General features: G+C 48.0%; 1 protein-coding gene across 2 annotated transcripts in view; it reads right to left on the bottom strand.

The window, feature by feature from the left end:
- The window catches only part of SMC1B (structural maintenance of chromosomes 1B), a 619,466-nt gene that overhangs the window by 186,136 nt on the left and 407,391 nt on the right, over positions 1 to 25,939 (bottom strand). For both annotated transcript variants that reach the window (XM_063928898.1, XM_063928897.1), the window contains 4 exons: positions 14,285 to 14,391; positions 13,629 to 13,770; positions 13,020 to 13,165; positions 591 to 744 (listed from right to left, as the gene is read on the bottom strand). In XM_063928898.1, the coding sequence (XP_063784968.1) occupies positions 591 to 744; positions 13,020 to 13,165; positions 13,629 to 13,770; positions 14,285 to 14,391 (549 nt within the window). The remainder of the gene's footprint in view (positions 1 to 590; positions 745 to 13,019; positions 13,166 to 13,628; positions 13,771 to 14,284; positions 14,392 to 25,939) is intronic.

Below are 25,939 nucleotides of genomic sequence, written 5' to 3'. Positions count from 1 at the left end.
GTAAGTACTGCGCTCCTACCCTGTTGCCGCCATCTTCACACCGGCCCTCCGCTTGCTAGGGGGGTCGGTGACTCACTCGTCACAAATCTTCAGCTCTGTAAGCGGGTGGCGGCATGCTGTCGGGTAGAGCGATCCCCTGTGGCGGGGAACGATCTATCCCTTCAGGAGCTCAGTGTCCTGTCAACGGCGATAGTGGCTCAGACCCCGCAGGCCGGACACTATCCCCCCCCCCCCCCCCCCCCTCTTAGTCCCACAAAGCAGGGAGGCTGTTGCTAGCAGCCTCCCTGTAAAATAATAAACTCTAAGCTAAACTTTACGAAAGAAACTCTGTAGTTCTCCCCTAGCTGTGACCGGCTCCTCCAGGCACATTTCCTAAACTGAGTCTGGTAGGAGGGGCATAGAGGGAGGAGCCAGCCCACACTCTCAAACTCTTAAAGTGCCAATGGCTCCTGGTGGACCCGTCTATACCCCATGGTACTAATCTGGACCCCAGCATCCTCTAGGACGTAAGATAAACATTTTTATTTAAAAAAAAATTGTCTTCAGCAACCATATTTTTGATTATTCAGCCACCATATTTTAAACTTTACCTCTATTTCTGTAATGTCATCCAGGGAGCCAGCTAGCAGAGTTACTTGCAAATCTTGTACTTTGCAATCCAGAAGCAAATTGTGCCTCTCTAATTTTCTCTGCTCTAACAGACTTTCAACAGTCATTGTTTCCTTCTGCTTCTTGCCTACCTCCCTGCAGACCACACAAAAGTATATACAATTTATTATAGAAATAGGGTGGTGTTATTTTTCAGATGGCAAGTCCGTTTAGTGGCTGCTCTTTAAAGTAAATAACGAGTTTTATGGTAAGAACTTACCTTTGTTAAAACTCTTTCTGCGAGGTACACAGGGCTCCACAAGGATAGACATAGGGGTGTAGAGTAGGATCTTGATCCGAAGCACCAACAGGCTCAAAAGCTTTGACCTTCTTCCCAAGATGCATAGCGCCGCCTCCTATATCACCCCGCCTCCGTGCACAGGAGCTCAGTTTTGCTAACCAGCCCAATGCAGTAGCAAGTAAAAGAGACGACAACTGCCAGTTGCCACAAACACCACACTCTCCCGACAGGAGAAGTGTCAGCGGCTAATGCCATACCAACCCAATGAAGCTAAGTGCGTCAGGGTGGGCGACTTGTGGAGCCCAGTGTACCTCGCAGAAAGAGTTTTAACAAAGGTAAGTTCTTACTATAAAACTCGTTTTCTGCTGCGGGGTACACTGGGCTCCACAAGGATAGACATAGGGGATGTCCTAAAGCAGTTCCTTATGGGAGGGGACGCACTGTAGCGGGCACAAGAACCCTGCGTCCAAAGGAAGCATCCTGGGAAGCGGCAGTATCGAAGGCATAGAACCTCATGAACGTGTTCACAGAGGATCACGTAGCCGCCTTGCACAATTGTTCAAGGGTCGCACCACGTTGGGCCACCCAAGAAGGTCCAAAAGACCGAGTAGAATGGGCCCTAATGTGATCAGGAGCTGAGAGACCAGCCTTCACACAAGCATGTGCAATCACCATTCTAATCCATCTGGCCAGAGTTTGCTTGTGAGCAGGCCAGCCCCGTTTGAGAAATCCAAACACAACAAAAAGAGAATCAGATTGCCTAATAGGAGCAGTTCTCTTCACATAGATACGGAGAGCCCGTACCACATCCAAAGACCGCTCTTTGGGAGACAAATCAGGAGAAACAAGTGCCGGAACTACAATCTCCTGATTAAGGTGGAACGAAGAAACCACCTTAGGTAGATAGCTGGGACGAGTCCTAAGAACCGCCCGGTCACGGTGAAATATCAGATGGGCACCCAAATCCGACACTCTTCTAGCTGAAGCAATAGCCAGCAGAAACACCACCTTAAGGGAAAGCCACTTAAGGTCAGCTGAACCAGGAGGTTCAAATGGAGACTCTTGTAACGCCCCCAAAATCACCGACAAGTCCCAAGGAACCACAGGCGGGATATAGGGAGGTTGGATACGCAACACGCCATGAGTAAAGGTATGCACATCAGGTAAGGTCGCAATTTTTCTCTGAAACCACACCGACAAGGTAGATATTTGAACCTTGAGGGAGGCCAGACGCAGGCCTAAGTCCAGGCCCTGCTGAAGAAAAGCCAACAACTTGGCTATACTAAACTTGAAAGCGTCATAATCGTTAGATGCGCACCAAACAAAGTAAGAATGCCAGACCCTATAGTAAATCCGAGCCGAAGCCGGTTTCCGAGCCCGCAACATAGTTTGAATGACCGCCTCAGAAAACCCTTTAAGCCCTTAAGACGGAAGCTTTAAGAGTCACGCCGTTAAAGACAGCCGGGCTAGGTCCTGGTAGACACAGGGGCCCTGAACGAGGAGGTCTGGGCGTTGTGGAAGTAAATTGGACGCTCTGACGATAGGCCTTGCAGGTCTGAGAACCAGTGCCGTCTGGGCCACGCCGGAGCTATGAGAAGCAGAATTCCTTTTTCTTGCTTGAACTTCCGAATTACCCTGGGCAGGAGTGACACCGGAGGGAACACGTACGGCAGCCGAAACCTCCACGGTACCGCCAGCGCATCCACGAATGCTGCTTGAGGATCCCTTGTCCTTGCTCCGAAGACCGGAACCTTGTGATTGTGTCGAGACGCCATCAGATCTACGTCTGGAAGGCCCCACCTTACCACTAGGAGTTGAAACACTTCTGGATGGAGGCCCCACTCGCCGGCATGCACGTCCTGACGACTGAGAAAGTCCGCTTCCCAATTCAGGACTCCCGGAATGAATATTGCCAATAGGGGCGGTAGATGGCTTTCTCCCCACTGTAGAATCCGTGAAACTTCCTTCATTGCTAGGCGGCTTCGAGTGCCGCCTTGATGATTTATGTAAGCCACTGTGGTGGCGTTGTCCGACTGTACTTGAACAGGGCGGTTCTGAATTAAATGCTGGGCTATGTTCAAAGCATTGAAGACCGCCCGCAACTCCAGAATATGACTCCTCCTTGGTCCACCGACCCTGAAGGGAGTGTTGCTCCAGCACCGCTCCCCAACCTCTTAGACTGGCATCTGTCGTCAACAGGACCAAGTCGGATATCCAGAACGGACGGCCCCTGCACAGTTGCTTGTCCCGGAGCCACCAGAGCAGCGACAGACGGACCTCCGGAGTCAATGAGATCATTTGAGACCTGATCCGGTGAGGCAGGCCGTCCCATTTGGCTAGAATCAGCCTCTGGAGAGGGCGAGAGCGAAATTGAGCGTACTCCACCATGTCGAATGCTGACACCATGAGGCCCAGCACCTGCATCGCCGAATGTATCGACACTTGCGGACGAGATAGGAAGCAACGAATCCTGTCCTGAAGATTCAGGATTTTCTCCTGAGACAGGAAATACCGCTGGTTGTGAGTGTCCAATAGTGCTCCCAGATGCACCATGCTCTGAGCAGGGATCAGGGATGACTTCTTCCAGTTGATGAGCCACCCATGGGCTTGCAGAAACCGGACCGTCACATCTAGATGACGCAGGAGTAGTTTGGGGAATTTGCCAGGATTAACAAGTCGTCCAAATACGGCAGTATCCTGACCCCTTGATGGCGGAGTACCACCGTCATCACCGCCATGACTCTTGTAAAGACTCGCTGAGCCAATGTTAAACCAAAAGGTAATGCCCGAAACTGGTAATCGCAGTTGCCAATCGCAAATCTCAGGTATTGCTGATGAGACACTGCTATAGGAATATGCAGGTAAGCATCCTGTATATCCAGGGAGACCATGTAGTCCCCAGGTTCCAAGGCCAGAACTATAGAGCGAAGGGTTTCCATACGGAACTTGGAAACCTTCACAAACCTGTTCAATGCCTTGAGGTTGAGAATGGGCCGGGAGGACCCATTCAGTTTCGGGACTAGAAACAGCGGAGAATAGTACCCCCGGCCCCTCTGCGCAAGAGGCACCTGTACTACGACTCCTGTATCCAGGAGGGTCTGTGCCACCGAATGTAGAGTGTTTGCCTTTGTCTTGTCCAACGGGACATCTGTCTGGCAAAATCGATGAGGGGGTCGGTTTTTGAAGGCTATGGCGTAACCTCGAGTGATGACTTCCCGTATCCAGGCATCTGAAGTGGTCTTCAACCATTCCAAGGTATACCCTAGAAGCCGGCCCCCCACCCTGGGATCCCCCAGAGGGAGGCCCGCCCCGTCGTGCGGCAGGCTTATCTGTCTTGGAAGCTGGCTGACAGGCCGCCAAAGCTCTTTTGGGCTTAGGCTCACCAGGTTTGGAAGTGCGGGCCTGCTTGTTGTACGCCTGACCTTTTGCTTTACCTGAAGGACGAAAGGGGCATTGTCAAGCATTGTCTAGCATGGTCAGAGGAGATTTCAGAATCTAACTCCAAGGCCCATGCTTCAATGGCCTCTGCAGCCCAAGTAGCTGCAATAGTGGGCCTTTGTGCAGCACCCGTGAGGGTGTAAATCGCTTTCAGACAACCCTCCACACGTTTATCCATAGGCTCTTTTAGAGACGTGACGGTGGTGACCGGTAGAGCTGAGGAAACCACCATCCTAGCCACATGCGAGTCCACTGGAGGAGGCGTTTCCCAATTCTTAGACAGCTCCGGCGCGAGGGGATAGCGAGCCAGCATCTTCTTTTGAGGCACAAACTTCGTCCCCGGGTTTTCCCAGGGTTCCTGACGTATATCAATTAGGTGGTCAGAGTGAGGTAAAACTTGTTTAACCACCTTCTGACGCTTGAACCTATCTGGTTTCTTAGGAGGAACGGATGGCTCGGGATCATCCGTAATCTGTAAAATTAACTTAATAGCCTCCAAAAGATCAGGAACATCCACGTGTGAACCACCCTCCCCATCAGCCGTATCTGAGTCAGAACCTGTGGAGTCAGTGTAAGTGCCGTCTTCATCCGACGAGGTGTCAGTGACAGCAGTGGATTGTGAGGAGACAAGCGCTCGCTTAGGGGACCCCTTGGACGTAGGCGAGCGACGGTCAGACTTTTTAGTAGTCAGGGACTGGTTCAACTTCTTTATTTGAGCAGATAAATCGTCCGCCCACGGCGGTTTGCTGCAGGGACCACAAACGGTTGCACCGGCATTGGGGATCCCATAGGGGGTGTTAGTTTATGAACTAGCGTATGCAGAAGCGTGGAAAAAGTGGCCCACGGCGGGTCATTATTTGCCCGTTGCCACGGTCCCACTGGGGGGCAAGGAGCCCCCAGAACCAGAGCCCAAAGCTGCTATAATCTCCTCATAGGTATCTGCGGCTTCAGCAACACCGGCAGTGTGTTCAGCCCCAGAACCGTTACCCTCAGAAGCAGACATGATATAACTTGCAGTATCAGGTAACACAGTACAATTTGTCAGCAGCACAATACCTCTAGCCCAAACCCCTGCGCAGTGTAGTCAGCACCAGCAGAGATAAAGGAGAGATATGGTGACTAAACCACAGAGAAAAATACGTAATACAGTATATCTTTGTGAAATTCCTATATTAGATAAAACCTGACGCACCAAGCCCACTCAGGTTATAGAATATAGGGATAGCAGGTTGAGTGAAAGACACAAAATGGACACCACTCAGCTATCAAATGCACACACAAATAGTCACAGTCTGTACAATGCAGAGGTTATTACTAACAATAATACTGCACTGGACTAGCTTACACAACTATGGCCCTCATTCCGAGTTGTTCGCTCGCAAGGCGATTTTAGCAGAGTTGCTCACGCTAAGCCGCCGCCTACTGGGAGTGAATCTTAGCATCTTAAAAATGCGAACGATGTATTCGCAATATTGCGATTACACACCTCGTAGCAGTTTCTGAGTAGCTTCAGACTTACTCGGCATCTGCGATCAGTTCAGTGCTTGTCGTTCCTGGTTTGACGTCACAAACACTCCCAGCGTTCGCCCAGACACTCCTCCGTTTCTCCGGCCACTCATGCGTTTTTTCCGGAAACGGTAGCGTTTTTTCCCACACGCCCATAAAACGGCCTGTTTCCGCCCAGTTACACCCATTTCCTGTCAATCACATTACGATCGCCAGAACGATGAAAAAGCCGTGAGTAAAAATCCTAAGTGCATAGCAAATTTACTTGGCGCAGTCGCAGTGCGGACATTGCGCATGCGCATTAAGCGGAAAATCGCTGCGATGCGAAGATTTTTACCGAGCGAACAACTCGGAATGACCACCTATATAACAATAGATATAACAGTACACAGTAAGAACTGGCTGTATATCACAGGGTAATTGTACTAGGAAACCCTGACTAAATGCACTCTTTCTTAACTAACACTGACTAAAAAAGGCAGGTAGAATACTTAAGTGTCTTGTAAAGTCACAGCACTGACAACCAGGCGGCTTTACATAGGAGGATTTGCCCAAGCATTCCCAGGAACAGTGAGCCGAGGGATAATGGCGCCGCAGACACTGCCAGGGAGTGAGGGAGAGACAGATATGCAGCTCCAGGGCGGGAACATTTGCGGGAAATGGCGCCCTGGGGCTGGGGGAGGGGCTCCAGGTCTAAGCCTTATCCCCTCTACTGGCAAAACCACCGGGCACTGCGGGCTACTTAAAACCTGCCTCCTCCCCCCTCTAACCCCTCCCATCTCCTTCCTGCTCAGCCATCAAGTCAGTTAACGTTTAGCCAAGCCAAAGGAGATAGACCAGAACAAAAAACAAAACAAAAAAACAACCAAATAAACCAGACAAAACTACGGGAGGGATCGCAGCGTCCCCCAGATGGACTCAGAGAAAGAGATTTTACGGTAAGTAAACAAAAATCCCTATTTCTCTGTCATCCATCTGGGGGACGCTGCGCCATTACTTGTGGGATTTCCCAAAGCAAGCTAATGAGAGGAGGGAGACGTTGACGGCATAGCCGGCTGTAAAATACGACGCCCAACAGAGGCAGTCTCCAAACCAAAAGTATGAAAACGGTAAAACTTTGTGAAAGTATGGACTGACGACCAGGTCGCCGCCCTGCACAGCTGCTCAATAGATGCACCACCGCGAACAGCCCAAGAGGCTCCAACAGCTCTAGTCGAATGAGCCCTAATTGAGTAAGGAACCGAAACATTTGAAGACATGTACGCCTGTCTGATGGCCGAAGTTACCCAACGGGCCACAGTGTTCTTGGAAGCCGGCCAACCTCGCTTGGGAGCATCAATCAATACCAACAAGGTATCCGTATGACGGAAAGACTCCGTGCGAGACAAATAAACACGTAAGGCCCGAACAACATCCAGGAGGGCCAAATGGGAGTTCTCCCCGGGAGAAGACGACGGAGTAAATGCCGGAAGGACAATGTCCTGATTTAAATGAAATGCTGAAACAACCTTTGGAAGGAAAGAAGGCTTAGTCCGCAGAACCCCCCGGTTCTCATGAAACACTAACAAGGGTGGCCTGCAAGAAAGGGCCGCCAACTCAGACACTCGTCTAGCTGAGGCAATAGCCAAAAGAAAAACAACTGTTCGTGTTAGATAACGTAGTTCTACAGATTCTAAAGGCTCAAATGGAGAGTTTTGAAGGGCCGTTTAAATCCCAGGGAGGAACCGGAGGAACAAAAGGTGGTTGAATCCGAAGTACTCCCTGAAGGAATGTCTGAACCTCTGGAATGATTGCTAGTTTCTTTTGAAAAAGAACCGACAAGGCTGAAACCTGACCCTTCAGTGAAGAAAGCCTCAGACCCTTATCAAGACCCTCCGGAAGGTAAGATAGCAGGCGAGGAAATCTAAACAAATGCGGAGTCAAGCCCCGCTTTTCGCACCAAGCAATGTAAATACGCCATACCCTATGGTAAATGCCAGAAGTCACCGGTTTCCTAGCCCGAATCATCGTCTGTACAACAGAACGAGAAAGACCTTTTGCTTTTAAAATGTTGGATTCAAGAACCAAGCCGTCAAAGCCAACCGACTTAAATCTGGTTGGCAACAAGGCCCTTGAAGAAGAAGATCTGGTCGCACGGGGAGAGGAAAGGGGTCTCCGACGAACATGCTACGCAGAAGAGTGTACCACTGTCGGCGCGGCCAATCTGGAGCCACCAGAATTATTGCGAGACCTTCTCGCCGAATGCGTTGAAGCAGACGTGGAAGCAGTGGAATTGGCGGAAACACGTATCCCAGTTGAAACTGCCACGGAGCTGTTAGAGCATCGATTAGAATGCTTGAGGATCCTGAGTTCGCGAGCCGTAGTGAGGAAGCTTCTTGTTGAGGCGAGACGCCATTAGGTCTACGTCGGGCATTCCCCAGCGGGCCACTAGAGAAAGAAACACCTCCTGGTGAAGTTCCCATTCTCCCGGATGAATCGTGTGACGACTCAAAAAATCCGCTTCCCAGTTCTCGACTCCTGGAATGTGAATTGCGGATATTACTGGAACCCAACTTTACGTCCACGTGAGAATCTGAGCGACTTCTCTCATGGCGGACCAGCTGCGAGTTCCTCCTTGTTTGTTGATGTAAGCCACTGCTGTGGCATTGTCGGACTGCACACGAACTGGATGACCCTGTACCATGGTTTGAATCTGAAGGAGTGCATACCGGATCGCCCTCAATTCCAGAATGTTGATCTGTAATTTTGACTCCTGACTGTTCCAGCGCCCCTGGAAGTGATGAGTTTGGAACACTGCTCCCCAACCGCTGAGACTTGCGTCCGTGGTGACCATCATCCAAGACCAAACCGTGAACGGCGCTCCTTTTCTCAAACTGTGACTGTGAAGCCACCAGTGAAGCGACTGACGAGTCTTTACCGACAAGCGGATCAACTGCAATTCGAGACGTGGATCCGTCCGAGTCCAACAGCTGAGAATCTGAGCCTGAAGAGGTCGGGCATGAAATCTGGCGTATGGGACTGCCTCGAAGGAGGACACCATCTTGCCTAACACCTGCATGCATCTGAGGACCGACACTACCGGTAAGTGTAACAGGGTCCGGATTCTGGACTGCAGATCCTGAATCTTGTCCGTAGGAAGAAACACCTTCTGGCTGTTGGTGTCGAATAAAAGTCCCAGAAAAATCATTTTCTGGGAAGGGAGTAAAGACGACTTTGGAAAGTTGATTATCCACCCGAATGACTGCAGAGTCTCTATCGTTAGACGCAGGTTCTGAGTGAGAATCTCCGCTGACAGGGCCTTGACCAACAGGTCGTCCAAGTATGGAGTGATGTTGACCCCCTGACAACGGAGAACCGCGACGACATGACCCATGACTTTTGTAAAAACCCGAGGAGCCGTGGATAGACCAAAGGGAAGAGCCTGAAAATGAAAATGCCACGGACTGACTGCAAATCTCAGAAGAGATTGATGTCCTATCCAAATCGGGACATGTAAGTAGGCGTCTTTTATGTCTATTGAAGCCAAATATTCCCCTGGCTCCATGGCGGCGATAATTGAGCGAATGGATTCCATCTTGAATTTTTGGGTTGAGATATACGGGTTGAGGGCTTTTAGATTCAGAATGGGTCGGAACGAACCATCCGGTTTGTTCACGAGAAAAAGACCCGAGTAAAAACCCCGACCCCTCTGAGGAGAGGGAACCGGAAGGATTACTCCATTTTGTAAGAGGGTTGCTGTTGCCTGAAGAAGAGCTTGACGTCTGGAGGGATCGTCTGGGAGAGGTGTGACAAATAGCCGGAATGGGACTGTCTCTTCGAAATCCAACATATATCCTCTGGATATGACCCCCATTACCCACCGATCTGGTTTCGACAGGAGCCACACTTCCCTGAACTGAAGTAACCGAGCCCCAACCTTCATCGATCCCTCCGGAAGACCTGAAGCGTCATGCATCAGGCTTGTCGGCAGGCTTACTGGCCGGTCTGCGAGTAGCCTGAGATTCTCTACCTCTGAATGACCCTCTTCGTGGAAATCTGGAGAAAGCACGAAAAGATTGGAAACTACCTCTGCCCTGCGTACGAAAGGACCGAAACCTCGTAGGTTTCGGTTTGTGAGGAGCAGATGGAAGAAAGGGGCTCTTTCCTCCAGTAGTATCTGAAATAATCTTCTTTAACTCTGATCCAAAAAGAAACTCCCATTCAAAGGTAACTGCCGTCAAGGTATGCTTTGAGTCCGAATCAGCATTCCAAACCCTAAGCCAAAGAGACCGTCTTGCTGACACTGTCAAGGCAGAAACACGGGACTGTAGTGCAACAGAAACCTAACAAGGCCTCACCCACATAAGTAAGAGCCTCCGAAATCTGTTCTGCCAATTGAATGGCTTCCGACGGATTGTCCGACTGCATTCCAGATACGACCTGTGCTAGCCATTCATCCACGGCCTTAAGGACCCAGGCTCCCGCCAGAACTGGACGGAGAGAGACACCTGATAAAGAAAACATAGATTTTAGTAATGCTTCTATCTTCCTATCTGTGGGGTCTTTTAAAGTCACGGACTGTACAGAAGGAATAACCGTAGCTTTTGCCAAATGTGAAATAGGAGCGTCTACCTTTGGGGCTGTCTCCCAAAATTTTGTATCTTCCTCCGTAAAAGGATATAGAAATTTTAATTTCTTAGGAGCCTGGAAACGAGAATCGGGCTTAAGCCAGGGTTCTTTTAAAATATCCGCAAAGTGAGAGTAAGAAGTGAAGGCAGTAACCTGTCTCTTCTGTCGTTTGAAAAAGGCAGAGGAGTCTCTGCCAATGCCGCATCCTGAAAATTAAGAGTCTGACGAATGGCTTCTATTAGCAATCTAACACCTGAGCTAGTAGATAGCTCCTCGTCTTCCCAAGCCGAAACTTCATCCCATTCAGGATCTACCTCCCCTTCCTCCAATGGAGATGTTAGTGAATCCAACTCCTCTCCTGGAAACGTTATAGCGGGTAACGGTTGTGGTCGTTTAGTAGCAGCGGAACTGCTGGCAGAGTTTACAAACTTATTTAAAGAATGAGTTAAATCAGTAAGACACTTGCCCATATTTTGGGACCACAGGGGCTCCACCTGAGTCTGAGCAGATTCAGCTTCTGACCTAGACTGACGCAAATCTGAAATGGCATCCACCATGTTCTTGACCCATGGAGGCATAGACTGATCTGTGGTACCTCCCTGCTGATCCGCCACTGATGCACCAGAGCACGAAGTACAGAGGGTACCCGCGTCAGCACTACCCTTAGCCAGCTTTAAGCCACACTGTGAACAGGAAAAATACACTACTGAGGCCGTTTTGCCCTTTGTAGCCTTGTCCGGTTTACTGGCCATCCTTTATTCTAATTAAGATTAATATTTAAGAGCAGTAAACCTGTACTATAAAACCCTAGACAAGTGACCTAGCAGTTAACTCTCAATTTTAGTGCCCCCAAGAAGGCTGACTGCTATCCCCCACTAGGGCTAGTCCACAATATACTTGCAGTTAGATGTGTGACTGTAATGAAAAAACTTCCCCTGGAAGATAGTGTATTCCTGTGTGCTTAAGTAGCACAGCGTCCCCCAGTATGCAGCCGGAGAAGATGGCGTCCCGGAGCATTTCAGGAAGCTGCAGCACAGTGCGCGCGGGTAGAGCAGGGCGGGAAGCCGTCCCTGCAAGTCTGACGCGCGGCTGTTCACTGTATTGCCGAAACCTGAAGTTCGGGCTCCCGCGCACCGCTACACACAGCGGCTATCGCGGCAGCTTTGTGTTGGTCCCAGGGAGTGTATAACACTCTCCCGGACCTAGTTACAACAAGTCCCCACAACCCAATCACTCACCCTCACTGCGGGGGGAGGGAGGATGTGTTCGATGCGGGCGGGCGGCTGGCCGGCGGGGGGAGGGACATATATAACAAAAAGAGCAATAATAGAGGGGACAGCCCAATACTGTCAGTGACAGATTGTGGCTGTCCTGTACCTTATTCCTGCGGCATCCTGAAGTGAAGAAAAGGCCCCAGTGACCCAAGTGTGGTGGCCTCCAGCGGCAGCTCAGAGTGGGATACTAAACCCACTCCAGTAGTACCTGTCACCTGTAAACAGGGACTAGGTACTCTTGAGAATAAACTCAGAAAAAGAAAAAAAAAAAAATCTGAGAAAGAAAAAAACTGTGTCTGTACTCCACAGGCACAAAACTAAAGCTGACTTGATGGCTGAGCAAGGAAGGAGATGGGAGGGGTTAGAGGGGGTAGGAGGCAGGTTTTTTTTTAAAGATTCTGTGCCAAACTCCACTACCACACACCTCTAACCCACAAGTAACGGCGCAGCGTCCCCCAGATGGATGACAGAGAAAGGTTTAGAGAGAAAACCAGACCTGCACCCATGCCCTGGTGATCTAGTGGGATCGCCTGTACTGCCATAGTGTCCACTGCCAGCGTGCGCGGCCCGCCTCCCACGCCGGATTGCGATAAAGTGCGGGTCCCGCGAGCAGGACCCACTTACCTCCTCCCGAAGTGTGGCCATGCAATCCCGGAGAGCCCCAGCCGTGTGTGACTAACTTGGAAGAAAACCGGAGCCTCCTGCTGTAGGTACCCAGCAACCAGGGCACGGGAGTGTACAGCGCCGCTGGGGGAGAGATGGAGCTGCAGCAGGCAATGTCTACTGACATCCAGCACAATCTGTGCCTCTGCTGCAGCCCTTGTAGTCTTCTTTTTTCCTCAGAAAAAGCTTTTTCTAGAGCTGCTGTGAGCTGCTCTTCCTGTCACATGCTTGCACTGCAAGCACCAACTACAAACTGATCTCCTGTGCACGGAGGCGGGGTGATATAGGAGGCGGCGCTATGCATCTTGGGAAGAAGGTCAAAGCTTTTGAGCCTGTTGGTGCTTCGGATCAAGATCCTACTCTACACCCCTATGTCTATCCTTGTGGAGCCCAGTGTACCCCGCAGCAGAAATACAATTTGTCTGCTTTTGATAAACAATGTATATTTGTCTTTAATTTAAAAGGCTAGGCAAAAATGGACACAAAGGGACCTAGAGGAAAATAAAAAACACTAACATGCAGCTACTGAAACCACAAGAAAACACTGTAAAAAATCTGAACACAATGAATGACGACAGACTGTTATATGAGTTAAGCATTTATATTATATACATATAACTGAATCCTAACATGTTATTTACCTGTTGATATTCAAAAGTTTCCTTCGTATTTCTTCAACAAACCTCTGAGCATCCGCAACCTCCGATTTTTTAAGAGTCAGTTGGTTTTTGAACTCTTGTAGCTGAGATAAAGTTCTCTCCACTACGTTGCGAAACCGACTTTCATCCTAAATCAGGTAAGTGAATAACTTTCAAATATAAACCATTATTATTATTTTTTATGTATCATAGTCTGGTTGTAAAATAAATCCATATTTCTATGTTATTCACATTTTAAAATAACCTTTCTTAGTTTAAAAAAATGCTCCATGTAAAACTCAAATTGGAAACTTGTCACACATATGTGTATGTGTCCTATTTTTAATGGTCTTTATATTGACAGTGAGGTTGCAGCTTGCATGCTGTGAAGTATCACTGTATATTTGCATTCCAAGTTTTAGTGCAGTTGTGTCGCCTTTCATTTCTGTAATAAGTGATAAAAGCCAAAGGTATCTTACAATATTTAAGAGGTACATATTACAATAATTCTACAAAATGTAATAACACGATAAGCATTTGGCTGGCATCCTTTAAATATCTCATACAATGTAAATTATTTTCTGGGTTGCCTTTAAAGAACAGTTAATGCACCTTTTTAAGCTTGGTGACTGCTTCTTCTTCACTTCCCAAAGCATCTTTTAGCTTATTCATCTTTTCTGCCTCTTTCTTAAGTTGTCCGCGACTATATCCAAGTTGAACTTCCAAACGGGTCTCATGGTTTTCAAATTCGAGCCTAGGAAATGGGGTAATTATAAATTAATTATAATTTATATTAATTTACTGTATAATAGCAAATCTGACATGAAAACAAGATTTCCAAAACAATCCTCTTATGTGAAAAACTCCACCTTCCAAACAGAGTCCACTGGGGGAGGGGGGCGGGTGCCATGCTGAATCGGGCACATCATACCAATATCGTCCTAGTGTGTAAGCACCTTTAAACGCTTATCTGATGAGATACAATGATTACATCACACATCCTTCCAATGGATGGAGAGCACTAATATTTCAACAGCAAAGTGACAAAAAAAACAAAATAAAAACAAGAATACTTCATGGTTTTCGTCTATGGCTGAACTTGCCAAAATAACTTCCTCAGGGGTTGTATTTTATTTTATTTTATGTACTTATCTATAGACAGTTATAAATTCTGAGAATAAATGTAATAAACTGTATTGTATCAAAAATACCCACAGTTACTAATAATTAAAATGTCTAATTATAATGTATCATATTCGAAAAAAGACCTTTTCTTGTCAGTTTCTTGGTGTTGCTTCACATATTGTTCCTCATAATCTCGAATGTTAGCTACTCCAATTTCCTCACAAAATCTCTTGAACACTTTATCCTCTACCTGTAAAAACATGTTGATAAATAAGTCTGCTGTATATACACAACATAAAAAGATAGGAAATGGAGGGGCAGATGTGTTAAGCCTGGAGAAGGGATAAAGCAGTGATAAGTGCAAGGTGATAACACAGCAGCCAATCACCTCCTAACTGTCAATTTACATATTGGAGCTGATTGGCTGGTGCGTTATCACTGCTTTATCACTGGGCCAGGCTTAATACATCTGCCCCGGAGAGTGGTAAATCTAAAAGACAGATACAGGTTGAGTATCCCATATCCAAATATTCCGAAATACGGAATATTCCGAAATACGGACTTTTTTGAGTGAGAGTGAGATAGTGAAACCTTTGTTTTTTGATGGCTCAATGTACACAAACTTTGTTTAATACACAAAGTTATTAAAAATATTATATTAAATGACCTTCAGGCTGTGTGTAAAAGGTGTATAGGAAACATAAATGAATTGTGTGAATGTAGACACACTTTGTTTCATGCACAAAGTTATAAAAAATATTGGCTAAAATGACCTTCAGGCTGTGTGTATAAGGTGTATATGAAACATAAATGTATTCTGTGCTTAGATTTAGGTCCCATCACCATGATATCTCATTATGGTATGCAATTATTCCAAAATACGGAAAAATCCCATATCCAAAATACCTCTGGTCCCAAGCATTTTGGATAAGGGATACTCAACCTGTACTAACATATATTTTAATTTACTAACACATTGTGGAGAACACAAACCTTAAGTTTTGGGGGGTTTTTTTAAAACAAAAATGCTCAGTGGTGATGTAGTAAAAACATAAAAAGAATTGTCAGGTGACAAATATGCGATATATAAACTATGGATCGTACCAACTCTACACTGCAACATTCTAGATGACCAAGGAGAGACCATGAACTCATTCAATTCCATGCTGTTGGCATACCTAAGAGACTCCATTCTGAACCTGTAAACCTGAAGCTGGGTGTCATTTTAGCTTCAAAAAGAGCCTGAAGGATCGTTCTGGTTTTTCGACCAAGAAAAAATAGGAATTTAATACCTACCTGTAATTCCTGTCCCCGTAGTCCGTAATGTATACTGGGGAACTGTACTTTAGTACTGTGGGGTATAGATCGGGTCCACTGGAGCCTGGCACATTAAAAACCTTTAGTGTGTGTATGTGTGTGCTGGCTCCTCCCAACTATGCCCCTCCTACCAGACTCAGTCTAGGAAAACTGTGCCCAAGGAAACGGACATACCAGGAGAGAAGAAATATATACAACAGCGATGAGGCAACAAGCCAACAAACAACCATAATCAACAAAGGAGCACTAACCGGAGGATAGCAACGTCCAGAACAACAAGTATAGCAAAGCTAACCCAACAAAACCAAGGGGCCGCAACAGCGGACCAACCAAAACACTTACATGTAGTAAGCAGGATTCGAAGCACTGAGGCAGGCATCCAGTTGTTACGTTCTCTGTGCTCCGAACGTAAGATATTGAGTGGGTAAGTGCCGAGCACAGGAACGTGACACTGATATTCAGGACAAAGTAAAGCAGTACCCCTAGGACCCTAACTCCGTTGTTCCACCCACTTGGTCACTCTACGCCTGCGAGACTATGTGTTCTTGGGCCCACGGCAGCCGCGTTTGAAGGGCGGATTAGGTCTGCCCAACTCCGATGCCCCCCGGTCTTAGTATGAGACAAGGCATAAACTGAGACTGAATAGAAACAAGGGGACCTCTAACTAAACAAAAGACAGAGCTAGGGGTTACTGCAGAACTAAACAACTAAACGTATGTGCGGCACGGCCGCCAATGGAAAAGGCAGCAAAGGTAACACTGTCCACCCCTACACGGCACCGTCGTGTACCGGGGAGGACAGCTGTGGCGGAGCACCTCCGCAAAAACACCAGCAAAAGAATATAACTGAATTTCTACGGCCGAGGCCGCAAGACGCGGCAAAGGCCGCTACTCACAACACCGGGGAACAACCGCAGGTGAGCAGGAACCTCGAGATCTGAAGACACAGGTTTCTACCAACAGGAAGACTGGAAGGACCCCAGGAGTCAGCACCACAGGAAAGAGGCAGACCAGACCACCGGACAGGGAATTTCTCCAGAGCAGGAACAGCTCACAGGGGGGGGAATCTGTGCTGGGACCCCTGTAAAATCGCCTGACCAAACTGAAGGTCATCCTTGGCCAAGGTGTCGAACCTACAGGACTTTACAAAAGTGTTCGAACCAGACCAAGTAGCAGCTCGGCACAACACCCCAGGCCGAGACACCCCAGGCAACCACTCAGGAAGAACCCCACGACCTCGTCGAGTGGATCTGAATAGACGTCGGCAAAGGCAGAGCCACCGTAGCATAGGCCTGTTGAATAGTCAACCTGATCCAGAGAGCAATAGGTTGCTTAGAAGCCAGCCGACCAATCTTGGTGGCATCATAAAGGACAAACAGCGAGTCAGATTTCCGATGACGAGCCGTCCTCTTGACATAAATCCTCAGAGCCCTCACCACGTCCAAGAACTCTGGGACCACAGAAGCGTCAGCCAACTCCGGAACCACAATAGGCTGATTCAGGTGAACAGCTGACACCACTTTAGGCAAAATCTGAGGTCGGGTTCTGAGTTCAGCCCTGTCCTCATGAAAAATCAAGTATGGGCTCTTACAGGAAAAGGCCCCCAATTCAGAGACACGCCTTGCAGACGCCAATGCCAGCAACATGACAGTCTTCCAAGTAAGAAACTTCAATTTCACCCTTTGTAAAAGGTTCAAACCAATCCGACTGAACAAAGGACAAAACCACATTGAGATCCCATGAAGCCATGGGAGGGACGAAAGGTGGTTGCATATGAAGAACCCCTTTCAGGAAAGTCTGCACCTCCGGTAACAACGCAAGTTGTTTCTGAAAGAAAATCAAAAGCGCCGAAATCTGCACTTTGATGGAGCCCAATCGTAGGCCCATATCCACACCTGCTTGCAGGAAAAGCAGAAAAAGACAAATTCAAAATTCCACGGGAGAAACCTTTCTACCCTCACACCAAGAAACATATTTCTTCCAGATACGGTAGTAGTGTTTTGACGTAACCGTCTTCCGAGCCTGTACCAAAGTGGAAATAACCTTGGCGGGAAGGCCCTTTGTGGCTAAAATTTCCCTCTCAACTTCCAAGTCGTCAAACGTAGCCGCTGTAAGTCTGGATAGATGAACGGCCCTTGCTGAAGAAGATCTTGTTGAAGCGGCAGAGGCCAGGGTTCCTCCAGATACATGGTCTGGAGGTCTGTGTACCAGTCCGTCGAGGCCAATCTGGGTCAATTAGAATTGCTTGAACGCTTTCCCTTTTGAGTCGTTTTAGAATCCTTGGAATGAGCAGGATTGGAGGAAACAGGTAAACCAACTGGTAATTCCAAGGAGACGTCAGCGCATCCACTGCTACCACCTACGGATCCCTCGTTCTGGAACAGTAACAGCATAGCTTTTGTTCAGGCGAGAAGCCATCAGATCTATCTGCGGACACCCCCACCGGCGAATCAACTGATGAAACACCTGAGGATGAAGGTCCCATTACCCCAGATGGAGGCCGTGCCTGCTGAGGAAGTCCGCCTCCCAGTTGTCCATGCCAGGAATGAATATGGCTGAGATGGCCCTTGTGCTGGCTTCCGCCCAGAGGAGTATTTTTGACACCTCTCGCATTGCTGCCTTGCTTCTTGTTCCCCCTTGTCGGTTTATGTATGCCACCACCGTGGCGTTGTCCGACTGAACTTGGACAGCTTGATCCCGGAGGAGACAGGACGCTTGCGTCACAGCCCCCGAACCCGAAGGCTTGCATCCGTCGTCAGTAGCTTCCATGAGTTAGTACTGAAACTATGGCATTCCACCAGGTGAGGAACATGTATCCACCATAACAGAGAAATCCGCGCCTTCGGGGTTAAGGTCACCATCCGATGCATGTGCAGATGAGACCCTGACCATTTGTCCAGCAAATCCAGTTGAAAAGGCCGGGCATGAAACCTGCCGTACTGGACTGCTTCGTAAGCGGCCACCATCTTGCCCAGCAAACGTATGCAAAGATGTATTGAGACCTGCGGGGTCGGAGTACTGAGTGCACCATAGCTTGGAGAGTTAACGCCTTGTCCAAAGGAAGGAACACCTTCTGAGACACCGTATCCAGTATCATTCCCAGGAACTGCAGATGTTGGGATGGTTCCAAGTGGGATTTCCGAATATTCAGAATCCATCCATCCATGATTCGTCAGCAGGCGGGTTGTCAGGTTGATGCTTTGCAGCAGACGTTCCCTGGACATTGCTTTTATCAGCAGATCATCCAAGTAAGGGACAATATTGACACCCATTTTGCGTGGTTGCAGCATCATCTCCGCCATGACCTTTGTGAAGACCCGTGGTGCTGTGGAGAGACCAAAGGGTAAGGCCTGAAACTGGAAGTGGCTGTCCAAGATGGCGAACCTGAGGTAAGACTGATGAGGAATAGGGATTTTTGTTTACTTACCGTAAAATCTCTTTCTCTGATTCCATCTGGGGGACGCTGCGCACTTACTAATGGGTTAGAGTGTGTGGGAAGGGAGTTTGGCACAGAACCTATAGAAATCAACTCCTCCCCCCTCTAACCCCTCCCATCTACATCCTGTTCAGGAATTACCTCAGTTAACGTTTAGCAAAGCCGAAAGAGGCAGAACAGACCATAACCAATAAACTAGATAAAAAGACGGGAGGGATCGCAGCGTCCCCCAGATGGAATCAGAGAAAGAGATTTTACGGTAAGTAAACAAAAATCCCTATTTCTCTTTCATCCATCTGGGGGACGCTGCGCACTTACTAATGGGATTTCCCAAAGCAAGCTAATTAGAGGAGGGAGAACCAGACGGCATAGCTGTCTGTAAAATTTTACGCCCATAGAGGCAGTCTCCAAACCAAAAGTATGAAAATGGTAAAACTTTGTGAAAGTATGCACGGACGACCAGGTCGTCACTCTGCACAACTGCTCAACAGATACACCTCTGCGAACAGTCCAGGAGGCTCCAACAGCCCTATTTCAATGAGCTCTCAGAGGTTCAGGAACAGGAACAGTATAAGGTACATAGGCCTGCCGAATAGCAGAGGTCATCGAACAAGCCACTGTGTTCTTAGAGGCCGGTCAGTCACGTCTGGGTGCATCAATCAAAAACAAAATATCTGTACGGCGAATAGTCTCCATACGAGACAATAAATGTGTAAGGTCTTAACAACCTCCAATAATGCCAAATGACTATCCTCTCCGGAAGAATTTGGAACAAACGCCGGAAGTACAATGTCCCGATTCAGGTGGAAAACCGACACAATCTTTGGCAAAAAGGAAGGTTTCGTACGCAAGACCACTCGCTCATCATGAAAAAACAAAAACAAAGGTAGCCTATAAGAAAGCGCCGCTAACTCTGAAACATTTCTGTCCAAATTAATGGCTAAAAGAAAAACCACCTTAACAGTAAGGAACCGCAATTCTACAGATTCCAGTGGTTCAAACGGAAACTTCTGAAAAGCCTTAAGAACTAATTTTAAATCCTGGGAGGAACCGGAAGAACAAACGGAGGTTGAAACCTAAGCACCTCGTGAAGGAACGTCTAGATGAGAGAGCCAAAGATGTTGCCCTTTAAAGGGAAGAAAGATGAAGAACCTTAGTCAGACCATCCTGAAGGAAAGACAACAGGCGAGGTAAGCGAAAGAAGTTCGGCGACAACCCACGTTCTTCACCCCAAGCAATATAAATATGCCACACCCCGTGAGAATTTCGAGAGGTGACTGGTTTCCTAGCTTGGAGCATAGTGCTCACCACCAGTAGAGATGAGCCTTTATTTCTTAGAATGCTGGATTCAAGAACCATACCGTCAAAGTCAGACGATTTAAATTGTGGTGGCGACAAGGTGCTTGTAGAATAAAATCTGGTCGGAGATGTAGACGGACCGGTTTCTTGGTCACCCTGCTGTGCAGAAGAGTGTACCACTGGCAACGATTCCTGGCCGGAGTCACGAGAATGACCGGTAGACCTTCTCTCCAGATGCGCTGAAGTAGGCGTGGGAGTAGAGGAATTGGCGGGGACACATCCCAGTTGAAAACACTGTGGAGATGTCAAAGTATCGATCAGTGCTGACTTAGGATCCTGATCTTGTGAGCCGTATAGAGGTAGTTTTCTATTGAGATGAGACGTCTGCAGGTCAATTTCGGAAGTACCCCACAGGGACATCAGGGTAAGAAAGGCCTCTTGAGGAGGCTCCTCTTCCGCCATATGGACCACCTGACGGCGTAAGAAATCTGCTTCCCAGTTTTTCACTCCCGGGATGCGAACTGCGGAGATGTTCGTTACCCGATGTTCCGCCCACTGGAGAATATGGGAGACTTCCGTCACGGCTTTTCAGCTTCGACTTCAGCCTTGTCTGTTTATGTAAGCTATCGCCTTGGAGTTGTCTGATTGAAATCGTACTGGATGACCCCAAACGCTGATTCGTAACTGAAGCAGTCCATACCAGAGTGTTCTCAATTCCAAAATGTTGATTGGCCCCGTCAATACCTGGCTGTGCCAGAGGCCCTGGAAGTGCTGAAATTGAAACACCGCCCCCCAACCCGTGAGGCTGGCATCTGTGGTGACCGTCATCCCAGACCAAATCGAGAATGGCACCCCCTTGGTCAGATTGTGGCTGTAAAATCACCAATGTAGAGACTGACGAGTCTGAACTGACAAATGGAACAATTGCAAGTCCAGATGTAGTCCCATTTGAGTCCAACAGATGAAAATCTGAGCCTGAAGGGTTGGAGCATGTAATCTGGCATATGGCACTGCCTCGGTTGTCACCATCTTTCCCAACAGCAGCATACATCTGAGAACTTGAACCCATCGGCAATTTTAACAGGGATCTGATTGTGGATTGTAGATCCTGAACATTGTCCTGAGGAACTTTCTGGCTTGTGTCAAACAAGACACCTAGAAAAACCATCTTCTGAGAGGGAAGCGGCGAAGATTTTTGGGAAATTCACTATCCACTTGAATGAATGTAGGGTGTTTGTTGTGAGCTTCAATTGCTGGTGAAGAAGTGTCTGTGATGGAGAAAATTTCTAGTCTTGCCCGGATTTGAACACGGGATGCACACATTGCAGACGGACACTGTAACCACTATGCCACCGCTGACCACTCTTCAGCAACAGGTCGTCTAAGTAAGGAGTAATGTTGACTCCCTGAGACCTGAGTACCAGAGCTATGCGGGCCATGAGTTTCATAAACACCCAAGGGCCCATGGATAGGCCGAACGGGAGATCTCAGAAGGTCTGGTGACCTGTCCAAATGGGAACATTCAGCCGGTTCCATGGAGGCGATGATTAAACGAATGGATTCCATTTTGAATTTCTGTACAGAGAGATACAGATTTAGGCATTTTAGATATTTAAAATGGGCCGAAACGAACTGTCCGGTTTGTTAAAAAGAAAAAGACTTGAGTAAAAGCCCTGACTCTGTTGTTGTTTGGGAACCGGAAGAATTACTCTGTAGTATAAAAGCGCGGAAGTTGCGTTAGGAGGGATCGCATGGGAGAGAAATGGGACTGGTTCCTCGAGGTCTCAACATATATCTTCGGAATCCGACCCGTCACCCACCGATCTGGTTTTAACAACGGTCATACGTTCCTGAACTGAAGTAACCGAGCCCCAACCACCAAAGATCCCTACGGAGGACCCGGACAATCCTGCAGCAGGTTTGTTGGTTGGTGTAAGGCTGGTCTACGAGATGACTGGGTTCCTCTCCTCAGAATGGTCCTCCGCGTGGAAATTGTGAAGAGGCGCGAACGAACTGGAGAATTCACCTACCTTTAGTACGAAAGGTCCGAAACTTTGTTTGATTCGGTTTCTGAGGAGCAGAACAACCTGAAGAAAGGGCTATTGTCCCCCAGTGTATTGATTTTTGTAAATTCCGAGTCAAAGAGGAACCCTTCTTCAAAAGAGAACAGCTGTAAAAAGTCTGCTTTGAATCGGAGACAGCTTTTTTTTTTTTAACTAATTGTATAGTGTCACGATCCGGGTATCTGGACGCCATTTCTTACCCATCAGATGCCTCCTAAGGCTGGCTCAGCGCTCCAGGACCGGATCCCATCTGTTATCCTAATGTTCACATTCCTGCATCCTCTCCTGTCTCTCTGAGACGCTGTCACAGTAACGCCTTATTACATCTGGCATGGCGTCTCCGGCGGCCTCCGCCGCCGTCCCTGAGCTTCTGCATGCAGAGTGTCAGAGTGGCGATTACGTCAGCCGCGGCCTCCGCTGTGTCCGCGTGGTTGGATGTGCACTTGTCAGCCTGGCGTCTCCTGTCTCCAGTGGCCGGCGCCGCCATTACTGTTTTCATTACCACATGGATTACAAACCAAACTTCCCTCCAAGTGTCTGCATGGGCGCAGCCATCTTGGATTCTGTCAGCTGATCATTTCCTCCAATCTGTTGTCAGTATTTTTAATCTGCATAATTGCCAAGCCAATCCCTTCCTTGCTGCAGGTATAAATACACTGTGCCTGAGCAAGGAAGGCGTCAGTGCTTTGGTTGTCAAACCTAGTTCCTGTTTGTCTCTCTCCTGTGATTGTCTTCCAGGTTCCAGCTCCTGTCTCAAGACTTCCACCATAGAGACCCGCACCAGCATTCCACCTGCGGTGTAGCCTGACTCTCCAATCCATTGTGGATTCATCTGTTTCCAGCTACAACATTACCTGCTTCCAGCTCAGCTTCCAGCAGAGTACAGCTTCCCTTAAAGGGCCGGTGTCCTTTCTACACTTTACCACTCTCCACCGGTATTATTATTTCTCCGCTCTCAAGTTCTACATTTCAGTTCATATTTCATCGCTCCCAAGTTCATTTATTATTTAACTGGTTCCAGCCAGTATCCACTCCGTGCTAACAACAGTCTGGTTCCAGCCAGTATCCACAGCAGCTGTTTTATCTTCAGCAACCCAGCTTTTCCTGGAACACCAGCTGGCACAATCCTGGGTTATCTCCATTGCTACAGTCGGGCCTGGTAAGGACTTTCCATCTAGAAGATCATAAGAACTATCTCACACTACCAGTGCCCTGTGGCTCCTGCCATCCTGTAGTACCCAGGAACTGTATTTATTCTTTGCTGACTTTTACGTTTTCTTTTACTGCTGCTGTGTTGCGGAGTTGTCATAATAAACATCATTGACTTTTAACCAAGTTGTCATGGTCACGCCTTCGGGCAGTTATTATTCATGTTACTTACATGTCCAGGGGTCTGATACAACCTCCCAGGTTCCGGTACATCTCAGCCCCTACAACTGAGGCTGCCTCCCGTCAGCTCAGGCCCTCAGTTGTGACATATAGCTTCGGATGGGTCGTCCGGTTGCATTTCAGACACCCCTGTGCAAGCCAATCATCTACGGCTGTAAGGACCCAAGCTCCGGCGAGCATTGGACATAGAGAAATATCAAATAAGGTGAATATGGATTTAAGAATTGCCCATGTCTCCCTATCTGTAGGATCCCTCAAGGTCTCCTGACTGCACCCAAGGATTAACCATTGCCATCGCCAGATGTTGTAATAGGGGCATCTACCGTCGGAGCCGTTTTCCAGGATCTTGTATCCTCTTCTGCACAGGGATACCGAAATCTCAATTTATTAATTTATTTTGTAGGAATTTGAATAAGGAGAGTCTGGCTTCAGCCAGGCCTCTATTAAATCTCTGCAAAATGCGTATAGGGAAGGAGTTCGACGTATAACATATCAATAACTTGACTCCTGAGCTTGTAGAGGATTCTTGAGCTGAGTCAGAGAGACACCTGCCCATCTTTCTTGCCCATGGAGGTTCCTGAGAAGACTGTCAAGTCAGCTGTAACATCGGCCACATTCCTGGCCCACAGAGGTATTAAATGATCTACAGAACTACCCCGCTGCTCCGTCACAGGTGTTTCAGAGCATGCAGTACAGAGGGGACCTGGATCCGTGTTAGCCCTTACAAGTGTGGAGCCGCACTGTGAAACAGGACAAATAAACAACTGAGCCTACTTCTTTTGGTAAATGTGTCCGGCTTATTGCCATAAATAATTCTTACAAGTAGCTAATAGTAACCCAAATAGTAGTGAAAAATGCAATAGAGAGAAGTAAGTAGAAATCCCCTCTAATAAATGCCTTGTAAACATATGAACTCCCCTGTAGAAATAACAGGGTGAGTAAATGAATAACAGTGACTCCCCAAAAATAAATTAAGTGACTGTCACTGCACTACAGGCTATATAATTAAGAAAGTAACTAAAAAACAAGCACAGGTTAACTATAATACTTGCTGTGAGCCAATCCTGGCTGGGATCTCCAGTGTGCTGCTGTATGCTGCGCAGCATCTCCTGCTGTGTAACTCTACCACAAGCGTGGAGAAGATGGCGCTGGTAAATCAAGCTAGCCTAACAAGGAAAATGGAGGCAGACCGTTACTAACTAGCCGAGCGGGAAGAACGAGGCGGGAAGCGCTGACTTCCCCTTCTGTAACACTGCTACGGCTAGCCGTCCAATCCACTTCAACAAGGGAACCTTCTTCCTCCCTCTGTATTGGTAGCGTGGCTCCTATGGAGGTACAGGCGGGAGCGGAGAGTTTACATCTCCGTCAGAACCGCTCTGTCTGTATAAGATCCCGCTGCCTCACCTCTGTGTACAGCAGCGGTAAATCACCGTGGCAGCGTGTCTCATGTAAGCGGGCTCTGTCAGACCGCATCTCCCATGCTTAACATACAGTCGCCAGCGGAGGGGAGGGGGGGGGGGGGGGGGGGGGGGACTACACAGACAGCATTTGTATAAATATTAATGTAAGTAATTAACAGTCCAACTCTGCTCAGGCAGGTTGTGGCTGTCCTACCTGAATAGTGCCTCCTCGGATCTCTGCCCGGAAAAAAACAGAAAAAGCCCCAGTGACCTCAGTATGGGGGCTTCCCAGAGGCTATTTAGAGTGGGAAATCTGGCTTAAACAGCCTCCTTAGCTAACCCCACTCTACCTATACTTGTCACCTGTAAACAGGGACTAAGTATCCAACAAAACTCACATAAAAGGAAAAGAAAACCTAACTAAAAAACTATAGGCATAGAAACTGTGCCTGTACTCCTCAGGCACAAAACTAAAACTGAGGTAATTCCTGAACAGGATGTAGATGGGAGGGGTTAGAGGGGGGAGGAGTTGATTTCTATAGGTTCTGTGCCAAACTCCCTTCCCACACACTCTAACCCATTAGTAAGTGCGCAGCGTCCCCCAGATGGATGAAAGAGAAAGCCACATAGGGATGTATAGGTAAGCATCCACAAGGAATTCCCCCTCCTCTAGACCGGACACCCCTGCCCACAGGGATTCCATCTTGAATTTAAAAACCCCGCAGATAAGGGTTCAAAACCTTCAGATTTAGGATGGGCCGCGGGTAAAGCTGGCAAGCTTGACCTGAAAAATATAGTGTTTGAAATTCCAGCCGGTATCCGTGAGAAATGAGGTCCCTCACCCAAGAATCCCGGCAGGATTTTGCACACACGTGGGCGAAGTGTTGAAGGCGAG

This window comes from Pseudophryne corroboree, chromosome 6, assembly GCF_028390025.1.
Source record: "Pseudophryne corroboree isolate aPseCor3 chromosome 6, aPseCor3.hap2, whole genome shotgun sequence".
Taxonomy (NCBI): Eukaryota; Metazoa; Chordata; class Amphibia; order Anura; family Myobatrachidae; genus Pseudophryne; species Pseudophryne corroboree.
This window is presented reverse-complemented; position numbering and strand designations above follow the sequence as displayed.